Source organism: Mesoplodon densirostris, chromosome 2, assembly GCF_025265405.1.
Source record: "Mesoplodon densirostris isolate mMesDen1 chromosome 2, mMesDen1 primary haplotype, whole genome shotgun sequence".
Taxonomy (NCBI): domain Eukaryota; kingdom Metazoa; phylum Chordata; class Mammalia; order Artiodactyla; family Ziphiidae; genus Mesoplodon; species Mesoplodon densirostris.
The window spans coordinates 21885725-21908929 of NC_082662.1; the positions used below are offsets into that span (position 1 = coordinate 21885725).

Here is a 23205-nt window from a genome sequence, read left to right on the forward strand (position 1 = left end):
GGGCAAAGGTGGGGCTTGTGTTCTCCCGCTAGAAGGCTGTCATATGCCCTCAAAGTAGCTTCAGTGGTGACTATTTTAAGTCAGTGTTGAGATGACCAGCTTTGATCTCAAACCCATTCTGATGTTCTGATCACATTGTTGAATATGGCACAACTTGACGACTGTTTTTTTTTTAAATTAATTAATGAATTAAACTTTTTTTGTCTGCATTGGGTCTTCGTTGCTGTGCGCGGGCTTTCTCTAGTTGCCGTGAGTGGGGGCTACTCTTTGTTGCGGTGCGCAGGCTTCTCATTGCTGTGGCTTCTCCTGTTGTGGAGCATGGGTTCTAGGCACGCGGGCTTCAGTAGTTGTGGCTCACGGGCGTAGTTGCTCCGCGGCATGTAGGATCTTCCCGGGCCAGGGCTCAAACCTGTGTTCCCTGCATTGGCAGGCCGATTCTTAACCACTGTGCCACCAGGGAAGCCCTTGACCACTGTTTTTTGTTTGTTTTTAATGCTAAGTAGTTAGGGGCAGCTGTGGGGACTCTGCTGCTTTTTAAAGCCACCCTCCTCTGCTCAGACTTTAAGTGACAGGGCAGTCCCCTACACTGTGTCTTGATTCTGTAAAATGGAGATAATAGACCTCATGCCCCCAGGGTCTTGTGAGGACTGGCTAATGAGGGCAGAGGAGTGGGAAAACAATGATCTGTCATTCCATGCAGCTTGCAAAGGGGATAAACGGTAAGGCTCAGCTGGTTCTTTGGAGCGGGTTTGTAAAAGGTTTTGAAGAAGAAAAGTGCTGTAGAGGTGCTAAGTAGCAGCCAAGAGACCAGGCCCGCTGCCAGGGGGTCAGGCCTGGGCCGAGGCGGCCGCGGTCTCGGGCTCAGGCCAATTTTGCAGCCCCGAGTAAACTTCACGGTTGCCCGCTCCCCTACGCGCGGCCTGGAGGGGACCGACCTGGATAGGAACGCCAGGAGGGAGGCGGCGCAGGCTCCGGAGAGGCGCGAGCTCCGGGCCGGGTTTTCCCCGAAGCCTTCGGCGGCGGCGCTGCCGAGCGAAAGCGGCAGAGGGCCTGCCGCCGCCGCGGCTGGTTCTCTCCCCTCCTCCTTTGTGAAGGGACGGGAGCGAGTCCGTTCCACGGCCTGCGCCCGCTCCGCGTTCCGCTCCGGGTTTGCCAGGCGGCCGCGACGGCGCTGGGTAAAATGGCAGTGCTGAGCCTCGTGTCGGAGTGAGGGGGACTCGGAGGAGAGTGGGGCGCTCTAGCCGCTCAGTCCGGCCGCCCGCCCGCTCGCCCGCCCGCTGCCGCGCAGCAACCTCAGCCCGCGCCGCGGCCGGGGAGGGGAGGCAGGGCGCCCGGCCCGGCCTACGCTCCGACTCTACCTCCCGGCGCCTGGGCTGCTGCCGCGCGCCCTCCAGCCCGCCCGTCCCGGGTCCCCCTCCCCCCGCTCCCTCCCTCCCTCCCCGCCCCCTCCCCCTCGCCTGCCTCCCTCCCTCCCTCCCTCCTCCTTTCTCCGGCAGCAGAAAGCGGAGAGTCACAGCGGGGCCAGGCCCTGGGGAGCGGAGCCTCCACCGCCCCCCTCATTCCCAGGCAAGGGCTTGGGGGGAATGAGCCGGGAGAGCCGGGTCCCGAGCCTACAGAGCCGGGAGCAGCTGAGCCGCCGGCGCCTCGGCCGCCGCCGCCTCCTCCTCCTCCGCCGCCGCCAGCCCGGAGCCTGAGCCGGCGGGGCGGGGGGGAGAGGAGCGAGCGAGCGCAGCGCAGCAGCGGAGCCCCGCGAGGCCCGCCCGGGCGAGTGGGGAGGGCAGCCCGGGGGATTCGGCCCCGGGGCGGGGTGGGAGGGGGAAAGAAGACGAAGACAGGGCCGGGTCTCTCCGCGGACGAGACAGCGGGGATCATGGCCGCGCAGGTCGCCCCCGCCGCCGCCAGCAGCCTGGGCAACCCGCCGCCGCCGCCCTCGGAGCTGAAGAAAGCGGAGCAGCAGCAGCGGGAGGAGGCGGGGGGCGAGGCGGCGGCGGTAGCGGCCGAGCGCGGGGAAATGAAGGCAGCCGCCGGGCAGGAAAGCGAGGGCCCCGCCGTGGGGCCGCCGCAGCCACTGGGAAAGGAGCTGCAGGACGGGGCTGAGAGCAATGGGGGTGGCGGCGGCGGCGGCGGCGGAGCCGGCGGCGGTGGCGGGCCCGGCGCGGAGCCGGACCTGAAGAACTCGAACGGGAACGCGGGCCCTAGGCCCGCCCTGAACAATAACCTCACGGAGCCGCCCGGCGGCGGTGGTGGCGGCAGCAGCGACGGGGTGGGGGCGCCTCCTCACTCAGCCGCGGCCGCCTTGCCGCCCCCAGCCTACGGCTTCGGGCAACCCTACGGCCGGAGCCCGTCTGCCGTCGCCGCCGCGGCGGCCGCCGTCTTCCACCAACAACATGGCGGACAACAAAGCCCTGGCCTGGCAGCGCTGCAGAGCGGCGGCGGCGGCGGGGGCCTGGAGCCCTACGCGGGGCCCCAGCAGAACTCGCACGACCACGGCTTCCCCAACCACCAGTACAACTCCTACTACCCCAACCGCAGCGCCTACCCCCCGCCCCCCCAGGCCTACGCGCTGAGCTCCCCGAGAGGTGGCACTCCGGGGTCCGGCGCGGCGGCGGCCGCCGGCTCCAAGCCGCCTCCCTCCTCCAGCGCCTCCGCCTCCTCGTCGTCTTCGTCCTTCGCTCAGCAGCGCTTCGGGGCCATGGGGGGAGGCGGCCCCACAGCGGCCGGAGGGGGAACCCCCCAGCCCACCGCCACCCCTACCCTCAACCAACTGCTCACGTCGCCCAGCTCGGCCCGGGGCTACCAGGGCTACCCCGGGGGCGACTACGGCGGCGGGCCCCAGGACGGGGGCGCCAGCAAGGGCCCGGCGGACATGGCCTCGCAGTGCTGGGGGGCTGCTGCTGCTGCTGCGGCGGCGGCGGCGGCCGCCTCGGGAGGAGCCCAACAAAGGAGCCACCACGCGCCCATGAGCCCCGGGAGCAGCGGCGGCGGGGGTCAGCCGCTCGCCCGGACCCCGCAGGTACACGGCTGAGTGGGGAGGGGGCTGGGGCGAGCGGGGTCCTGGGAGTGGGGGGCGGCGGCGGGGAGCAGGCCACAGCCGTGGGCTACCCCCAGTCCGGGGCCCCCACTGCTGGGGAGCTGCCATTGTCTCGCTCTTCCCTCTTAAAATGGCTGCCTGTCTGCCTTCCTCTCTTTCCCTCCTTCAGCCTTTGTGTGGGGCTTTCCCTGAGGTGTCTGCTCCCCTTCTCCCTCTACCCTGGTCCCTTCCAGCTCTGGGAGTCTTCCAGGGGGTGCGGAGCAGAGTGTGCGGGAAAGGGCCCGGCCCGGGGTGACGGGGTGCTGGGGGGTCAGGTTAGGGGTATAGGCAGTGCTAGGAGGTCTGGAGTTGAATGAACAGTTCTTTGCTCACCTGCAGCTCCTCTCTGCTCCACCCCCCACCGCCCACCTTCTTCTAGGCCGGTCCCCATCTGTGTTTTCAAGGAGGGGCCCCTCGGGCTCGGGGGGACCTCGAGGGAGGGCAGGGGCCTACTTGGGAGCAGCTAGAGGCCGGCTGCGGTCCACCCAGGGCAGCCCGGGCCGTCTCCTGTCTTAGTCTCCGTCGGCCCAGTGGCCTGGGCTTCTCCCTGGAAGTGCTGGTAAACAGCTGAGTGATTGGAGTAGTAAGTGCAGATTGCTTTGGTTTGGGATTTGAATTATGGAGGTAAAATCCTTCTGTCAAAGCCAGGAGACAGTTGGTCTTAGGTTGACATCCTATCTGTGATCTGATTGGCTCCCCATCTCCTGCTCTTGGCCATTTATAATTGCCTCTGATGTAATGGTACAACAATCCTGATGAGCTCATAAACTTTTACACTCTGCTTTTCTGCCAGTGATAACCCAAACCATCGCTGCCACTATCTGCCTTTTATTCCAGAGCTGAAATTGGCTGTGACCTTGAGGAGGGAGGTTTAAGCAGCAATACTGTATCAGCAGGAGCAGAGTCCCAGACAGGCTGCCCTTGTTACATTGTGCCCGAAACAAAAGAGGAGGCAGTGGCATTTTGCTTGTACCTTGGATTTATTTTGCTTGTTATGTTTTATGCAGACTGAAATAGATTCTGTGTTGTCAGAACAGTAGCTGAGTTTTTCTCTACAATGGGTTTGCTGTTTGTTTTGGTTTTGTGACTTTCCTGATGGTATAAATGACTTCTTTGATGGCTCTGAAGATGCGTTTGTCTTGAGTAATTTTGACCCTGTTCGCTTTGCAGAATTGAAATTATTTTACTGACCGTTTTATTGAGTGGCAAATGTGGGATCTTTATCAGAGGGGGTAGGAAAAAACTTTCTGAGAACTGGAAGCTTTCTGAAAGAGAATTTCATATTTAGGTGTTCTGTTTTAAGGAAGGCTGTTAACATGTTTACATGTTAACACTTTCTTTTGTTAATTGAACTTCAGGAGAGCAGCTCAATTTAAAGGGAAGGACATGTTTTTTGATCTTGAGAGGGGCTGTTTCTTAAAGGCTTGGCTTGGTGAAATTTATCATTTGTTCCTGGAAATATCAAAAAGCCTAGTTTTCTATTTTGTCATCATTCATTTTACAGCTTTGAAATAGAGGTCAACCAGTTTTTTTCTTTGCATTTTAAGTTCCATTTATTTCTATCTTCCAAGATAACAGAGATATGACCTACAATGATACTTAAGACTTGCTTAGAAATTACAACTTTTAGGTGTGTTTTTATGCATTCTGTTTTATTTTGCTCTTCCTCTTCATCATGTTCTGTCGTCAGTGCTTTGGTCAGGAATATTGGGTATTCTTTGGAGTAATCTGTCTTTTCAAAGCAGGAAAAAGTCTTCCTTCATGTCTGCCCCTCTCCCAGCAGTACCCAGTTGTACCTTTGTCCTATGAGATTTTGTTCACATTTTGTTCACTTCGGCGGCCTAATTAGATGTATTCCCTCCCCATCTTAGAACTGCTTTTCTACTCTTATGTTGAGCTGGGAATTTTGAAAATATTTATGTCAGGTAGCAGGTTTAGAGGTCTGTGCCTTGACTCCATGTCTTCCATGATGTTCTACATCTGGGCAAGAAATAGGGGAATTTTAAATTAGATTCCTAGTGTCTGGAAGACAAATTTTGTCTTAGAACATCTTCTCTCTGGGTCATTCTATAGTTTACCTCTTTCCCCTCATTTTTTCCCTTTTTGGGGGTGAGGGGGAAAGGAGGCTAAGAAATTTACTTTTCTTAAACCATTAGATGAAATAATTTGGGGTAAGTCAAGGCTCATTTAAAAACAAAAATTAATTTGAATTCTTTCAGCTTGGGGATATTCAAGCAAATTTTTTTTTTGGTAAAACCAATTTTTGCTGTATAGTAATTTCTGTTTTTCAGTCATTAAACAAATATTTGAGCACTTTCTATGTACTAGGCACTATGTTCTGTGCTGGATAAATGGTAGGAAAGTAGATACAGTCCCTGTTTGGAAGCTTGTCTGTGCTACCTTTGTGCGAATTTTCTTATTCCCTTTTAACATTAACAGGCCTAGCACTTCACACAACATAGATTCCTGTCGGATTTCAGTTCAGTTGCCTGTTCTCCTGAGACCCAGAGCATGGGCTGGTGAGCATTCACTTGTAGAAGAGACAGTGCAACTTCCAGTTTTGTGGGTTGCTTCAGGCGTGTCATCTAGATGAAGGTTGTAGGTGGGTGGATTTCGTTCTGAATTCCTTTTTGCTACTTAAGGATAAACTACTTGTCAGACCATGATGCCCTATTCTTAAGCATTCTTAAATAATAAGATCTTGGTTTGTCCTCTTCTTTCCCTAACTCAGTCTTGAATTAAGAGTTTTTTGAAAGTGATTCACTTTGTTACAAAGCAGAAACTAACACAACATTGTAAAGCAATTATACTCTAATAAAGATGTTAAAAAAAAAGTTTTTTTGCAGGGACTTGATTAACACAGCTAAGGTGGTAATGTTCATTTGACTCTGAATCTTTATGGAATAAAGATTAGGTATGTGTGTGTATTGTGGCTCTGTCTTTTTCACAGGAGCTGGTTGGATCCCATCAAACAAACTTTTCCTTTATGCCTTTCCATAAGTAGTATTGTATCTCAAGGTGTTGAATCCTGCTACTGATGAAATACTTTTCAGTCACCTATGTTCTTGAACCTCGTGTAAAGCATTTTTTTTTAGCTGTAGTACCTTGAGCTGGTAGACTACGCTCATCAAAGTAAAAAATCCGATAGAATATGTAGTCCAGGATCAAGGTGGATTTGATTGTAGAAGCTTGGCTGTTAGTTCCTGCTGTGGAAATATCAAATGATATTTCCGACTCCTGGGAAACAAATACAGGAATCCTGGGCTTATGGGAATGCCTACTGGCAGAAATTCTGGGCTGGCTGAAACACAGGACTCTTGGAGCTCTCTCAAGTAGGAGGGATCAGGAAAACCACACGGAGACGGCACTAGTTGGGAGGGCTTCATGTTTCTCTGCTTTTCCATGAGAGAACTGGGCTGATGAAGGCTGGGATGATGGTGAGAGAAGAGAGAAAGCAGTCAGGACCAAGGCTGGCTTCTTTGTATTGGGCCCTGTAGGGACGTTTTGAGGTTCCTTCCCTTGTGTGTGACAGAGTAACCATGACAAGTGGCACCTGCTGTAACAAGATGATTTGGATTGCATTAAATATTCATATGTTAGATTGACTCCTGTAGGGTGTGAAGTCTACAGTCACCCTTTTGCAAAGTTAGCGAACCTTATTGTATGTATGTATGTATGTATTTATGGCTGCGTTGATCTGCGTGCGGGCTTTCTCTAGTTGCGGCAAGCAGGGACTACACTTCCTTGCGGTGCGTGGGCTTCTCATTTCGGTGGCTTCTCTTGCTGTGGAGCACACGCTCTAGGTGCTCGGGCTTCGGTAGTTGCAGCACGCGGGCTCTAGAGCGCAGGCTCGGTAGTTCTGGCTCACAGGCTTAGTTGCCCCATGGCATGTGGGATCTTCCTGGACCAGGGATTGAAGCCATGTCTCCTGCATCGGCAGGCGGATTCTTAACCACTGCGCCCCAGGGAAGTCCCAGTGAACCTTTTTTAAGATGCGGAAATAAGCTAACAAAGTAATGGTCAGGGTCTTTTCCCATTCCCATCCCCCAAAAGTTTGTATTGATTGGCTTCAAATCCCAAAATTCTAGAAGCAACTGAAGCATGCAAATATGGCTAAAATATGGTATTCAAAATAAATTGGCACTGAATAGTTCTTTCCTGCCAGTGAGATGGGATGATAACCTTGGTCTCTGAAATGGAGTCCTGATTCCCTTGGCTTTCATTTCTGGGTTTTTCCCTGTTTAGATTGGTCATTGTCATTACTGATGTGCACCAAGTTGTGTGTGAGCAGTAAAGAGCACAGGACTCAGAAGGAAGAGGAGCTTTGGTTCCACGTGCAGCTCTGGATTAAGCTGTGTGACTTTGGGCAGGGCATTTGCCTTCTCTGTTTCATTTTCTCTTCTCTGGTAAAGTGAAGCTGGTGAACTGCATAACCTTCTCTGATGCTATACATCTGTCTGTGCTTCCATATCTGGCTTGTTAGGAGGGCAGCTTTTTCCTGTACCTTTTTTGATAGGGATCCTGAGACCATCTTTCTTTCTGTGGGCTCAAGGAACTCAAGGCTGTTTTCTCTTGAGGATTTACAGGAACAAGCTCTAAATAGTTGGGTGCCACTGTGGTCTGTGGCCCTTCGCAGAAAAAGCCCTACCAGATTGTTTTGCTTTGGGACTGTTAATCTGTTTGTCATTAGTTATTCCACCTGGCTGGTGGTATTAATACACTAAACAGTAATTGAAAAATTAGACTTCATTAGAGCAAGACTTGAAAAATAGTTCCTTCAGAATCTCCATGAGGGGATTTTGGGTAGATTAGGGATGGGGTGAGGAGTGGATATTCATAAATTCAACATTAACACTGTTTCTTTGGTGGGGGGTGGATAGGAAGGTGGGGAGAGGTAGTATTAAGCTCTTCAGACTCTTCTGGTGTTTGGGCAGGTCTAGGTCTGGTTTGGGCAGTTGGTTGTAATCTGAGTGCCTGAACTTGCCCTGTAAGTTTTGCTGAGAGAGGAGCAAAAGTTCCTGAGACAGGAACAGGAACAGGAAAAGCAAAGCGTCTCAGGGTCAACTTCATAGGTGTATTGCCATTTCTCAGACCCCTGTTGTTTTTTTAAAATTATGTTGTGTGGTTTGCAGTTGGTCCTGGAAATACTGTTCTTTCGGCTGTTCTCCAGTATACCAGAATTTCCAATTTTTCTCCTCCTCGTTTAGTAGTTAAAAAGTGTAATTTAGGCATCTTAGAGGTGTGCTAGAAGGAAGCTTCCCTTTATGAAAGAGGGAAAAAGGTAGAGGGAAAGGTGTTTGATAATTCTTTGCTTGACACAGCAGCAGCTTCTCTCTGAAGGAACCAAGTGTTTCAGAGCTTTGTGTAAATACTTGCTGAGCTGTCAATATGTACCCAGGAGGTTTCTATAGTAAGATGTAAACGGCTCTATAGAATGTTTGACAGGCAAATTAATAAACAGTTTTCAAGCAAAGATAATGTTCGTTTCTTCTCACGTGGTGGAATAAAATAGCATTGGAGAAAAAGACTTGGGGGTAGGGAAGAGAGGGTAATGCTGGGGGGTAGAGGTGGGGGTGGAGAGCATGGAGATGAGAAGAGATTATCTAAAAGAGGTTTGAAGTGAAAAGATGATACCCTGGAAGAGAAACCTCCCTGGTTCTGGCTCATGCTGAGTTCAGGGCACGTGGAGCCCTGTTTAAAATCGGTTGCAGTTTCAGAGTGAAAATAAACAGAAGTTTGGAGAGAAGGTCCTAAGTTTCAGTTAGTGAAGTAAGTGTGCTCCTAAAGCTTGGTTTATGAGACTGTGAGTTTTAAATTTAAAGCATTGTTCTTTCAGAACGTTTCTGTAGTTTGGTGAGATGTTTTTAGGGTTGGGTTTGCATTTTTGGAATACCAAAAAGGAAAAAAAAAAATACTACAACTTCAGTGGTGTCCTCAGCCTCTGTTCTGCTTTGGCTCTCAGGATTATAAGCCCACTCCTCCAAGGGCCAGGTTTAATTTTTTTTTAAATTAATTAATTAATTAATTTTTGGCTGCATTGGATCTCCGTTGCTGCATGTGGGCTTTCTCTAGTTGTGGTGAGAGGGGGCTACTCTTCATTGTGGTGCGCGGGCTTCTCATTGTGGTGACTTCTCTTTTTTTTTTTTTTTTTTTGAATTTTTTTTTGATGTGGACCATTTTTAAAGTCTTTATTGAATTTGTTACAATATTGCTTCTGTTTTACGTTTTGGTTTTTTGGCCATGAGGCATGTGGGACCTTAGCTCCCCACCAGGTATTGAACCCACACCCTCTGCATTGGAAGGCGAAGTCTTAGCCACTGGACCACAAGGGAAGTCCCTGGTGACTTCTCTTGTTAGGGAGCACGGGCTCTAGGCGCACGGGCTTCAGTAGTTGTGGCACGTGGGCTCAGTAGTTGTGGCTCACAGGCTTAGTTGCTTCGGGCTTAGTGGGATCTTCCTGGACCAGGGCTCGAACCCGTGTCCCCTCCTGCATTGGCAGGCAATTTTTAACCACGGTGCCACCAGGGAAGCCTGGGCTGGGTTTAATTTATATAGCTTTTACTGGACTCCTGTGCATCACTTATTTTTATATTAAAATTAATGCCCCAGGTTCCTGGGTCAGTACAGTGTTTGTGGACTCGCTAAGTCCTGCCTGAAGGGTTATGTGGGTAGATTCAATCTTTGTTTTTAAAATTGCCATTTTAGGATTAAAAACGTTTCTGGTTCTTCTGGTGAAACATTCTTTTTATGGAGGAGGAGGTATTTTAGAAGTGTTTTACCTGTCTGCCTATCGTACTCTCCCTTGGTAGCCTTGTGAGATGACCGGATTTACTTTCTCAAAGTCTCTTTTTAAACGTAATCCACTGACTCTGACACCAGTGTTCTTCACAAGAAGTGTTTTTTAGACCAGAGTCCTGGAAGTGCCTTTTTGACTCAGCATAGTAGTAGGGAGTATGAATGTAATTATGGCCCTGACCATAATTTTTAGTTAGGTTCAGCTAACTTACCAAAGGCTATCAGCTTGTTTTAAAACAAGATACAAAAACTTGGATTGACACTGACATTGATTGCCCAGGCCTTTCCCCAGTATGGTGGTAGGGAGGGTATTAGAACTTCAGGCTTGTTGCTGAGAGCATGATTTCTAGCTTGGGGATCTGGAGATTCAAATGGGGGTGGGATGTAGCTCTTTGTGAAGATACCTACTAGATACTAGGGAGGCACTTAAAAGATAGAGGCAATATCTGCTTCAGAGGAATTTAGTTTTCTTGGGAAGCATGCTTATGTGTACACATTTGGAAAACTTGCAAAGCAGGGTTTTACAAATGGATACAGACCAAACTAAGTGTATGGGCTGAAGGAATCTGAGAATAAGGAGCAATCACATTTGGGCAGAGTAAACCTGGGACAGCTTTCCAGAGGCAGTGATTTGTGAAGTTAAATGTCCAAGAAGGGGAAAGTTAAAATATTAATTTGCTTTTTCATAATGCTACTCTGAGTTTCATGGGCTTTACAGAATTCAAATTACACATCCATCCCCAGACCTGTAGTTGTCTCATTCTGGTGACTTTGAGAATTTGGACTGTAACCAGTTCCATGAAAGAGAGTGGTTTCAGGGTCTTAGTGGTTCCTGTGGTTATGTGGGGCCTTTAGTACAAGCTGCCAAGTTCTTGGCTAGTTCAGAGGCTCTTTTGTAGTAATTTTGGGTTTGGAAGTTTGTGTCACCTTCAGAGTTGTGTGCCCTGGACAGCTCTACAGTGACAGTCGTTCAACTTTGGTGAGAGAGCCTGAGTTTTTTCTTTTTCGGCAAAGTTAATGACCTTTCTTAAAACAGGAGCCATGAAGTACCTGTCTGGACTCAGGCTGCTGCTGTTTCTGAAGGTTTGGGAGCTGTGCTCAAGCTGAGTTGCTTGGATCAGACCTTATATTGAGGGTTGTTGGGTGGGTAAGCCTGCACATATGCAGTTTGCCCATCTGTTCACAGAAATGGCCTTTAATATTGTTTTTGATTAGGTTGGCTGTGGCCAAGAAGCTCATAAATGCTGCAAACACATGCTTATTCCTTATGGGAGCCTCTGAAATGTAGTGATTTTGGTTTCTCTTTACCTGCTAGTCCATGTGTGATTGGATCACATGTGATTTCTGGCACTTTTCAAATGGTAAGTGGATGCTTAACAGCTGAAGATGCATGGAGTGTCCAGTACCAGGCTACTACAGTGCTTCCACCTGGAAGAGGAGGGTGGGTTACACTGTTCCAGTATAAAGATATGGAGTCTTGAATACAGATAGTTTGGAAATACCTCTTCTGCCATCTTTACCTTGCCATTCTGGCATTTTGCGAAAGTGAGTTTCCAGTAACTCAGAATTGGGCACAGTGGTTCACCAGCAAGTGTGTAGGGGCTTGAGATGAACTCCTTAGTCAGTCCAGGTTTTAAGGATGCAAGTTGGGGTGAATGTTGACTTAACTGCCTTGAGTATTCTTCCCTGAACTTGCTCTTCCCCCTATTTAAATGGATGGCATTAGTATTTATTGAATTTAAAGGGACATCTGAGTGAACTTTTATTTTTGTTAGTCATTTGTGCATACTAGAAGATGGTCTTGGGACAGGTTGAGTCTGTATTTCCCAGTGGCTTCTGCATTTTCTAAGGGTGGACTGCAGTGGGAAGAAGTCTAATGCCAAGAATGCATTCCAACATGCTGCAGAGTAGGAAATTTGATCCCTAAAATGTTGACTTAGTGTTGGTTATGGTACATATTAGAAATCACTCAGTAATCCAGGACAGATTTTTGTCGTCCTCCAGGAAGTTAATGTTGGTATGAAATACTAAGGGGCTTTGGGCACTGGGCTATGTGCTCTGCAGGCCCAGAGTGCTGCTTGAATACGAAGAGGAAATGTGCCATGTGCTTTTTTTTTCTCTCTTTTGCATTTGGGCTTCCTTATGGCTTCATTGCTTCTGGGTTCCTAAGTCTGCAATGTTAGGTATTAGACTTCCTCCTCCCTTGGCACTGGCACGTTCATGATTTTTTTGTGGCTCATCACCAGCAGCCAAGATTTTTGTATGCTTTTCCCTCTTAAACTTGTTAGCTTTCAGCTTGCTTGTTTATAGACGTCTCTGTTAAAAGGAACTCCCCCCTCAAGATCTAGCACCAGCATGATGGCAGCAGGGGAGTTTAAGGATTGGTGTGATATTTGAAAACCCATTTGCTGTGTGCTTAGTGTTTTTATTTTGCCTCCTGTTTTCCTTGAGGTCACAACTTGCATGAGTGCATCTGGGTCCAGCTGTTTATTCTCAACTGACTGGTGCCTGGTGTACTTTGACTTTAAGAAGAGTGTGAGTTCAGCCACGTGGTAGAGGATTAAAGGCTACATCGTGCTGGGTGCTTCCTTTTAGAGGAAACAGATATGTCTTTGGGCTCTTCTTGCCCAGTGATTTCCCCTCTCTCTCGGGTAGACCTTATTACAGCTTTCTGTTGTTGTTAGAGAACAAATCACCTGAGCAGAATGCTGGGAATTGGTTGCTCTTTGTTACTACATCTTTTCTGGTGAATACAGATGGCTTTTTCTCTTGCCTTTTGGACAAGATTCTGTTCTGGTTGGAAGGTGATGGAGTTTCACGGCATTAGTTTAGGAGTGTGAAACTCTTGATTCAGATTTGGATAACCTGCCTTTCGTTTCCAGACTTCTAACTTTTTACCTGTTTAGGAATCTGGGCTGCCAAAGATATTAATAAGGATTTGAGGATCAATTCTATAGGTAGTTTGTCCACAACTTTGTCCTGGGCCAGGGGTAGGCCAAGGACCTCACTGAGTTCCCTGTTTTCAAGTGATGGTGTGTTGGGGGTGAATATTAATGATAATTACCATGTAGTTGAGTACTTGCTATATGCCAAGCACTATGCTTGGGTCTGTCCATGAATTTCTTTATTTAATCTTCACAATCATGAGAGGTGGGTTCTAGAGTTATTCCTCCCACTTTACAGATGAGGAAGTAGAGTAAGAATGAGAAATTCGCCCTAGGACAAAAAACTAGTAAAAGGTAGAGTTCAGATTTGAATCAAGGTTTGTCTGATTCTCCAGAGCTGTGTAACATTATAAAATACTAAGTTTGCTTCTCCAGAATAAATTATTCAAGCACTAGACCTCGTTGGGACATTATTTTTTGCAATAATCTAGAACTCTTTTTTTTTTTTAAACTATTTATTTATTTAGGCTGTGCCAGGTCTTCATTGCGGCATGCGAGATCTTTAGTTGCAGCGTGCATGTGGGATCTAGTTCCCCGACCAGGGATGGAACCCGGGCCCCCTGCACTGGGAGCTCAGATTCTTAGCCACTGGACCACGAAGGAAGTCCCTAGAACTCTTAAATGGGGTGAAAGACTGAAAAGCCTTTAGTTACAGTTTGACATTATGCCTAGATTTCTGTCCCATCCATCTCTTCCATTTAGAAATTTATTTAGGTTTTTGATGAATGTCTGTATGATCCCGATGGTAAGAATTGGCAGGATTTGGTCCTTAGGCCCTTTTCTCTTTGAGAGTGGGGATAGAGGTAGGATTCAGGCTCAAAGATAGAGCCCTTCACTTTGACCTAAATGAGAGTAACTTGCATTACGAAAATATTTGCAGAGTGATTTTACTTTCTAGAACTTGGAGCACTCACTGGAGAGATGAGGATTATTGTCTTAATTTTCCACTTCAGGGAAGTGAACACGTAAAGGTTAAGTGCCTCACACAGTTTCATGTCAGAGTCAGCTCTAAAAGCGAGGTTTAAAGTTCCCTTAGGCTGTGTGACTTCAGGCAAGTCACTTCTCTGAATCTGTATCCTCAACTTTATGATAAGGAAAAATATCTACTTGCAGCTGTAGTAAACGTTAAATAATATATATGTAAGTATTACTTGTTATCCAATAAAATTTGAACACAGCTCCTAGTTGGTAGAGGCCCCTGCTTGAGAGGGGGATAGAATTGAGTGGTTAAAGACAGACAGCATTAGTCTGTGCTGAATTAAAAGCTATCCCATAGTTTTTACCTGGACCCATAGCATTTTTACCTGGGCCCTGTTTAGAAATGCAAATACTCATCCAGACCTACTGAATCCAAAACTCTGGCAGTATGTTTTGACAAGACTTCCAGGCCACTATAATGCACACTCAAGTTTGACAACTACTGGATTTATGCTCAACTAGGCTACAGAATATATCTGAAATACCTGAGGGGCTTCTTCCAAATTATACCAAAGGCTAATTTTCAGATGTATCTGCCCTTCCCATGATGTTGAAAGTGTGTTATTGGTTGGAGAAAAGGTTAAAAGTGCTAGGGGTTGGGGGAGAAGAAAGAAAATACTTCTGAGATGGATCTTCTATATAGTAATGACAAACTCTGTTTGTTTATAGGACCTGGGGACTCCCTGCCCTCCATTTCTCTTTTAGCTCTTTGGTGGCATAGCATGAGGATGGTTCTGGTTTGATGAAGGTGGAAAAGCTCATTTTAGGATGGTGGCCCATGGTGGCCTCCAAGTATGACCAGTTGAGAAAACTGCCCAAAAAATCGTTCTTGAAAATGCTCCTCAGAGGCTAGTATTTGAAACCTCAATTAAATGCCATGATATCCTTTCTGTTCGTTGATGGCCAGCTGATCTGAGAATCTGGTGGTCTCTGAGTAGACCATTCTTAATGACTTCCCTCTATCTCTCATCCCCCACCCCTCAGTGCCCCAGTGGTCACCTTGAGTTTTGCTGTGATTCCTTTCCTTGTGTCCCTTGTTGTGAAGTCCTAGTAAATAAACCCTCTAAGAAGACTTCTGACAAGTTACCCCATCTCTGAAGTGGATGAGGTCTCTTTGAGGAATGGACATTTGAGCCAAAACCTGTCCCTAGTTGTATGACTTAATAAGGATTGTGCTTGGCACAGAAATGGAAGTTACAGAAATGGTCAGATAATAAACATTAATAATGCAAAGACCAAGTGGAGAACCAGTGTTGTAGTTCATGGGGGCTTTCTGAAAACCTGATGTGGTTTCTGAATCCTTCCCATTAAAAACATGTTTCCTGTACCAGACCTCTTTTCCCTCCTGCCTGAGAAGGGAAGCTGTGATCACTGTGACCTGGCTGCGATGAAGGCAGAGGCTTCCAGGAGGCAGTATGCTGACAGTTTGATCTGTGATTTGATATTTGTATGTACAGACAATACTCTGGTAGTCATATGTTCCGTGTGTGTGTTTTTGTGTTCTAGGCTCACTTTATCATCCCTCTGCCATTCAGCTTTATTTTCTCTCTGTTCTTGTTTTTTTCCCTTTTTCAGTCTTTCCTTTGGTTTCTCACTCTGTTAGTAGAATGCAAAGCACATGGAGACTTCAGTAACTTTAACACACCAGAGCTGATAAAATGTCTTAAGAGAACCCGAGAGGCGATTTATACCACTTTCAGATCAACATCATTTCAGTGAAGATTCCTGGTATCTGCTTACCTCTGTTGGAATGGCCTGGCTAACTAGAGGCAGGACATGTCTTTGTCTAATAAACTAAGAAACAAGTTTCCTAGATGATCTCTCCCTCTTCTCTTTTCTCACCTTATTGCCTTTGGTCTGGAGACTTTCTTAGCCCTCCTTAATCTGTTTTGGGGGTTCTGTTGGTCTAAGATTTGTAACATTCTTGTTTTTCTTTCTAGTCTGTGATTTGAATTTTCTGCTTTCCCAGTGCAGCTTTGAATTGGCTTCTTTAAACCCCCTACATAAAACCTCAAGTGACCAATATGTGGTCTCATTATGGTATTCTGGGTTAAAATAAAATGAGATTGAGATTGCCTTATTCAAGGCACACAGAATTTCCCTTTGGTAAATGTGTCTGGGTGAGTGAACACAGCAATCTCAAAAGAGTGTATGAGCCAAAACAGACTTGGGGGGGCGGTACAGATAAATATTAGCTAGATTTTCGTAGCTTAGCGTGCCAAGTATTCATCCCAATTTGATTATACTGGCCAGAGATAGCAGGAAAGACAGCTGGTAACTTTGGTCTAGTCTCATGCATTTCTGGTATAAATGATGAAGCCAGGCTCTTCTGTACGCATTTGTGTGGACAGTGGTGTAGAGGAGGTTGGTACCAATGTACTTTTGGAGCTCTGAAAAGGATAGGAGAATCTGTAGTACTCTATGGCTTTTCATTCAGGGAACTGCTGACCTTAAAAAAACCTGAGGATTTGGAAGCATCTATAATCTTAATAAGGTTGGCTGTGCCCTTGGCCATTCTTTAACTTATTTTATTGTGCCTGTTATAGTGGACATAGGGGGACCAAGGGAAAGGCTGGCATTTTTGGGAAGTGGTCCAGGGCAGCCCTAGGAATTAATGAAAGTGCCATGGCTGCTGCTTCTCAGTGTCTTTATCAAAATATAGTACTTGATTGGATTGATTACAATCAAAGCATGATGGCAAACAGATTCCCCTACTGCATGTAAATCAAGTTCCTTCAGCTAAGTGATGTCACAGATACCTTTTTCAGTATAGAAGGAAAAACTGGCAGAATGTAAAACTGTGCACTTAGAGAAATTTAGAACCTTTTTATATGACCCATGCCGGACCAAGTTTGTAGTTATAGATAAAGTAAAAGGAATGGGGGAAAAGAGAGCTTTTTAAAGGAGAAGGCATGGAGGCCTTAAAGTTTTTTGGCTAGAAGCAGTTTTTGCCTTTGCCTTTTTTGTCTATTTTTGAGCAGTTATCTGTAAAGCAATTTAACATATGGAAGAGGGAGTAGTATTTTAGAAACTAGGTCAAAAGAACTAGGTGTGATTTAGAAGTGTTGTCTTTACTGAAAAGTTGATATATACTCTCCTGGGTAAAGCTCTGTTTGAAAGGCTATGTGACCCTTGCCTCTCCATGTATCCCTTAAGTGTACCATATCAATTTCTGATAAATGACAAATAGGTAGGGAAGAAAATGTCTAAACCTACTTAGTGCTTCATTCTTTATCTACTCAGTTGGGCTGTGGTCCATCCACAATAAGGTCCTTTCCCTAGTAGAAGCACCAAAGGATGGTTTGTGGGAGGAAATACTTTTTTCTGATGTCAACCCATAACACCTCGTGTGGGTAGTCAGGTCTGTATATTGTTAAGTTTTTAATTATTAAGCATATACTGGAAGGCAGTATACCAACCTATTTTCCTTGTATACCATCAGGTTTTCTTGGACTTTGATCATTTGCCCCATTTCTCAAGAATTTTCAGGATAAGAACTTTTTTTTAGCTCACGTAATTGTCCAGCCCTGTTACTGAAATATTGTCTAATTTAAAGCATACAATAGTTGGGACTTGCCAGTGTAAGAAGTCTTGTGGCAAAACTTTTTTTGAAAAACCTGTGAGTACCTACCTACCATTTGGCAGTTGCTTACAGTAATGTAACAGCTACTTAATGAGCTTCTACAATGTATCAGGCAACAGGATTCATAATGCCATGGAGTACTTTCTAGTAGGGAAAGATATAAATAAATAATTACAAATAACTATATAATTGTAATTAATGCACTGGGGAAGTACCGCCTTCAATAAATTATTTTCCAACTATTTCATAAAGTGAATTTTTATTTATGATTACCTTGGCTAGTGGGTGACTTTGTACTGTTGGGCTCTTGGGATAGGTACCAGTCACTTCTGATTCCCTTTCCCATCACTGCTCCAGGGTCAAGTGTTACAGGAAATTCTCCATCTCATATTGGACTTGTAATGGGCTAGAGTCCATTGTTTCTCAGTGAGGCTCTTCTTTGTGTGGAGATGCATTGCAGGACATTTGACATCCTGCTCCCCAGGTAATAAATGCCAGTAATACCACAGAATCGCTGTGATAACCAAAAAGGCACTTTCGTACATTTGTTTCCAAACACTTCTCAGGGGCTAGTATTGCCCAGGTTGAAAACCGTTGGGCTTTACTGTCAGGATTCTTGGAAGGAGCTATTGAACAAATTCCTTTGGGAGAATAGACTGAAAGTAGGTAGAGCTTGAGAACTGGACTGGTCAACCCTTTTGGTGTCTAACTTGTGTGTGTGTGTGTGTGTGTGTGTGTTTAAGTCTTATTTTTAAAAAATATTTATTTATTTTTGGCTGTGTTGGGTCTTCATTGCTGTACATGGGGGCTACTCTTCGTTGCAGTGCACGGTCTTCTCATTGCGGTGGCTTCTCTTTGTTGCAGAGCACAGGCTCTAGGCACATGGGCTCAGTAGTTGTGGCACACAGGCTTAGTTGCTCCGCGGCATGTGGGATCTTCCTGGATCAGGGCTTGAACCCACGTCCCCTGCATTGGCAGGCAGATTCTTTTTTTTTTTTTTTTCTGCGGTACGCGGGCCTCTCACTGTTGTGGCCTCTCCCGTTGCGGAGCACAGGCTCCGGACGTGCAGGCTCAGCGGCCATGGCTCACGGGCCCAGCCGCTCCATGGCATGTGGGATCTTCCCGGGCACGAACCCGTGTCCCCTGCATCGGCAGGCGGACTCTCAACCACTGCGCCACCAGGGAAGACCGGCAGGCAGATTCTTAACCACTGCGCCACCAGGGAAGTCCTGTAGTATTCTTGTTTTTTAAGTGGGTATTTTGAAACTGCGTTCAGCTCCATTCTGCTTTTTCTCCTATTGAGTATGGAGAGAGGGAAGTAATTTATTTGATTGTTAGTTAACTTCTAGTTGACCATTTTGGGTTTCTGGTCTTGAGTGTGTGGGACCAGACCTGGGTCTGGTTTCTAAGCGTTATTGCTTAGAAATTTGGGACTTGTGTAGGATGATAATAGATAACATTTTGGGTGCTGGAGGATATAGCAATCAAACAGACACATACCTTGTATTCTAACCTTGTAGCTTATATATTCTAGTGCAGGATATAGACTTTAAACAAGATAAATAAGTAAAGTTTAGCATATAGTATGCTTAGTGATATGTGCTCAGGAGCAAAGTTAATCAGGGATCAACTATAAGAAGTGTGCAGGATTGAAATCTTAAATGGGTACACCAGGGGAGGCCAAAATGAAGTGATATTTGATGTGAGAGAGCTATACTAACACCTGAGAGAAGAAAGAGTATTCCAGGTGGAGAGATCAGTGAATACAATGACTCTGAGGCTGGAGCATGTCCAGCTGGTTTGAAAAACAATGTTTCGTTTTAATGTATTAATTTATTTCATTCAACCCTGAGGGTGCTACTACTGCCCTCTCTATTCTGTTGATGTAGAAACTGAGGGACAGAGAAGTTGAAGGCATTGTGGAGGCAGAGCTCTTAGGACTTACTGTGTTGAACCAAAGCATTTCCTCTCAGCAGGAAAGAGGTTAGGAATTGCCAAGACCTCTAGAATTCCACTTTCTCTTTCACAGTCCCCTTTCTTTTCCTCTTTTAAAGTAGGAAAGTTTGGGATGTCTACCTTCCCGGAGTTTATGTTCTAGTCTAGGATACAGACAGTGAACAAGGTAAATAAGTAAAGCATATAGTATTGTTAGTAATAGGTGGTCAGGTGAACAAGACAGTCGGGGATTAAGTATAAGAATTTGGGAAATCTTGGCTTTGAGAATGCTGCTTATTTGGGAATCTGAGGTCCATTCCTGGGTTTTCTCTATTGGCCAGGCACTGCCCTCTTCAGACCATAGGTTGGCTAAGGAAGCTGAACGTGCATCTGAGTTCTAGAGTCATTCTGTGCTGGAGATGGGAGGAGATTTGGAGGGAGGCCATGCAGCCCAAATGCTCCCAGACTGGACACGAGAATTGCCTGAGGAGATTCCTGGCCCCATCCCAGAGCTGCTGATTCAGAATCTAGAGGGCGGGATTCAAGTGTGTAGCTGAGGAGGTTAGGTACAGCCTGATTAGTGCCTGCCCCACTCTCCCCAGTTGGTCAGAGAACTGGGATTGAAACTCAGGCATTCTCTCAGTCTAGTGTCTAGTGTACTCTTTTCACCGTGTTGTAATGCTGCCTTGCTCTTGAGATTAAAAAGTTGTAAACAAGGGGATGTTTAATTTTATCAAATGGCATTTCATTCTTGTTTAATCATTGTCTTGGGGCCTTACTGTTTTATATATTATATACCTTGGTTTTAAGTAGTACCTGAAGAATTCTTTCTCAGGAAGGTATGTGTCTTTCTTAGAGGCTTTTGTAATTCATTGGAAATTGGGAGAAATTGGTTAGCTAAGTTTGGTCTTCCGAAAAAGTGATCATTTTTGGAAGAGCACTTTCTCTTTGAAAGGTGGCTAATGAAAATGCTCTGGATGAGAAGAACTTTATCATTTGTTGGGGAATTTATTACTTTAATGCTCTACTTGCTTTATTTGAAGAGCTCTTTCAGGACCCAACGAAGAAATAAAGAAATGCCAGCCACCTGGTTGTGGTTTTTCTGTCACGCCTCTTCTGGGTGGACAGCTGCGAGGTGGTTATTATGGTTGGCTCTCATAATTTGAGTTTTGTGGAAGATTCAGTGACTTTTCCCCCTTTGGTCTCTTTTTTGTACCCTTAGTGAGTTTTTTTCTGATTTTCTGGTCTGGAAGGATGGAGCACAGTAGCCTAAGTATCTCTGAGCTAGGGAGAGAGCCAGGCATCTTGTCTTGTTCTCTATCACTTTAGAGACAGTGTGGGTTGGAAGGTCCTGAGTCTGTTGTCAGGTTGCAGCCCCTCCTAGGAGTTCGGTCAGCTTGGTGCTTCAGGTCATGTCTTTGAAATGGGCTCTTACTTAAGGCTGCAAAGGGGAATGTGCCCTGATCTTCAAGAATCATTTCTGTAAATAGAATGGGGTAGATAGAACTTTTAATTGACTTTGGGTTTTTTATTTATATTCAACTTGGACACTTACGGAACTTTGAAAGAATTTTTTAAAAAACTGTCTCTTTCGGGTGGTAGTTGTAAACTAGTTGTTGGTAATTCTTCTCTCACCATAGGCATATGACCAGATGGTTGAGAACTGGAATGAACTAGAACTAAAATGAAAGAATTGTTTTCAGTCTCTTGTGAAGTAGAAAAATGGGGTGTGATTCTCAGGTTATGAATGATAAGAAACATAGGCTGAGTGAGTTGATCTCCTGGGTCAGGTGTTGGTATATCTGATGAGAGATTTTTATTTTCTTATCATCAGTATAGCTTCAGGAAATCGTTAGTGATTTCTCTGATGAGGCCAAATAGGAAGTGAAGAATCTCTTATTATCCTGGGTCACATAAACAGTGGGCACATGACTGTTTAAATGCAAAACAAAATGAAGGGAAGGAATCTCCTTTTTTGGTGGGGGGCGGTACGCGGGCCTCTCACCGTTGCGGCCTCTCCCATTGCGGAGCACAGGCTCCGGACGCGCAGGCTCAGCGGCCATGGCTTACGGGCCCAGCCGCTCCGCGGCACGTGGGATCTTCCCGGACCTGGGCGTGAACCCGTGTCCCCTGCATCGGCAGGCGGACTCTCAACCACTGCGCCACCAGGGAAGCCCAGGAATCTCCTTATTTTAGGAGGCAGGGTCTGGGGATAGAACTAAACACAGGTTTCTGGGCGGTTTTTCCTTGATTGGGGTTGTGCCCCTGGACCAGTCTTCAGAGCCATGCAGTGTACTGGAGGAGTGAGAAGAAACAGGACGAGGATACAGATGTCTGTGTGGCTGGGGAGGGGGGCACTATGAGAATGATTTATGCTGGTCAGCTCACGTGTATTGGGGTGCAAAGGGTGGTTCTCTCTATGGAATCTACTCTGTCCTTCCTCAGATCTGAGTGTGGGGCCACGTGGAGCTTGTGGAAAGCTGAGAGCACGTTGGTTGGGAGAGGCCTTAACTTTTGTATTTATCCCTCCCTGGAATGCTCCTCAGTAGGGGAGCGTCCCATAGGGGAACTGGATCAACAGCTGCCGCCTGTCCCTGTAATCACAGGAAGCCAAGGCTGGGTGCCTTTGTATGGGAGCTCCACAGCCAGACAATAGTTTGTGCTGGCGGGGCCATGTGGCGAGTCACGTGACCTGGGGCTGTTTTCTGCCGGGGTCCTTACCCATCTGTTCTTTCGGCTCTTTCTGGGTTATCAGGCGCCAGTCCAAGTCCTCCCAGGCAGCCAGCTTCATGGCCAGAGATTACGAGCACTAACCTTCCTGGCAGGGGTGGTGTGGCTTCGCGTTTATGCAGATTAGCCATGTGTTTCTCACTTCAAGGCGTTCCACAGGAAAAGCCTTTTCCTGTGTTTGGCTCTCAGTGGGCGGTTCCCAGCTTACTGTACTGGGACTCAGCAAGCAGCAGGCGTGCACGAGAGGGATCACAGTACACTGGCCCCCTCCCATTCCACCTCCAGTGCTACGTCACCACAACACAACCGCTCGAGCTCTCATACTGTTGGTGTCATTCATTCGGTGCCAAGATTGCTTTAAAAAATTCCCTTGGCCCCAGTTCAAACAGGAGTACAGCTGGGATGTGTTAGATTTTAGGCAGTCTGCCCTCAATTTGAGATGAGTTATAAATAGCAGTGCCGACTTCCTTAACTACCGCTCTCTGAGGTAAAATGCAGGTTAATTACTGTGGGAATCAATTAGGTGGTTCTTTTGGTTAAAGAGCCAGGGATGCTTTTTTTTATTGTTATTATTAAAAGTCATAGAACAAATCTGGCCAGGAATAAATTGAAAGCGCAATGAGTAAGAAATAATATTCTAGGTTTCTACTGGCCTCAACTAGTTGGCATTTAGGGTGACAGGACAAGTGGTAGTCAATACTTCTGCTTTCTGATGGACACATTTTTGGCAGCCCAGTCCATCTCTCTCCATTCATGTTCTTGCTGGTCCTTGGGTATCAAATCTTGCTCTTTTGGTTTGCCACACGGTCACTTCCTTTCTGCATCTTTGGATTGGGACTGAAGCCTGGAACTTTCCTCAGTTGGACTTTTATTTCAAGAAAATTAAGAAGTTTCTCTTTCCTGGTGCCACTGCATGTGGTGCATTTCGGTGAACAGTACCTCTCTCTTTGAAGTTGGAGTCCCTGGCCCCGCCTTCTCTGCTCTCTTCTCAATCAGTTGTGATCAGAAGTTGGAGAATTTGAAGTCCAGTGTGTTATATCTCAGCAACCCCTTAGGTCATTATGGCTTTCCTTGGTGCAATAAGAAGTTGTAAGGGATTCCATTAGCCCTCTGATCTGGAGGGGCTTTTAATTCCATTTGCTTAGAGCAGGGAAACTCTGTGCAAGTGG

At 46.6% G+C, this 23205-nt stretch overlaps 1 protein-coding gene across 2 annotated transcripts in view; it reads left to right on the forward strand.

Annotated features, from left to right (window-relative positions):
* Positions 1 to 1137: 1137 nt before the first annotated feature.
* ARID1A (AT-rich interaction domain 1A) overlaps positions 1138 to 23205 on the forward strand; it is a 71673-nt gene continuing 49605 nt past the window's right edge. The window contains exon 1 of one of the 2 annotated variants that reach the window (XM_060089210.1): positions 1138 to 3013. In XM_060089210.1, the coding sequence (XP_059945193.1) occupies positions 1871 to 3013 (1143 nt within the window). In that variant the 5' untranslated portion in view covers positions 1138 to 1870. The remainder of the gene's footprint in view (positions 3014 to 23205) is intronic. The other variant, XM_060089209.1, reaches the window with a different exon arrangement.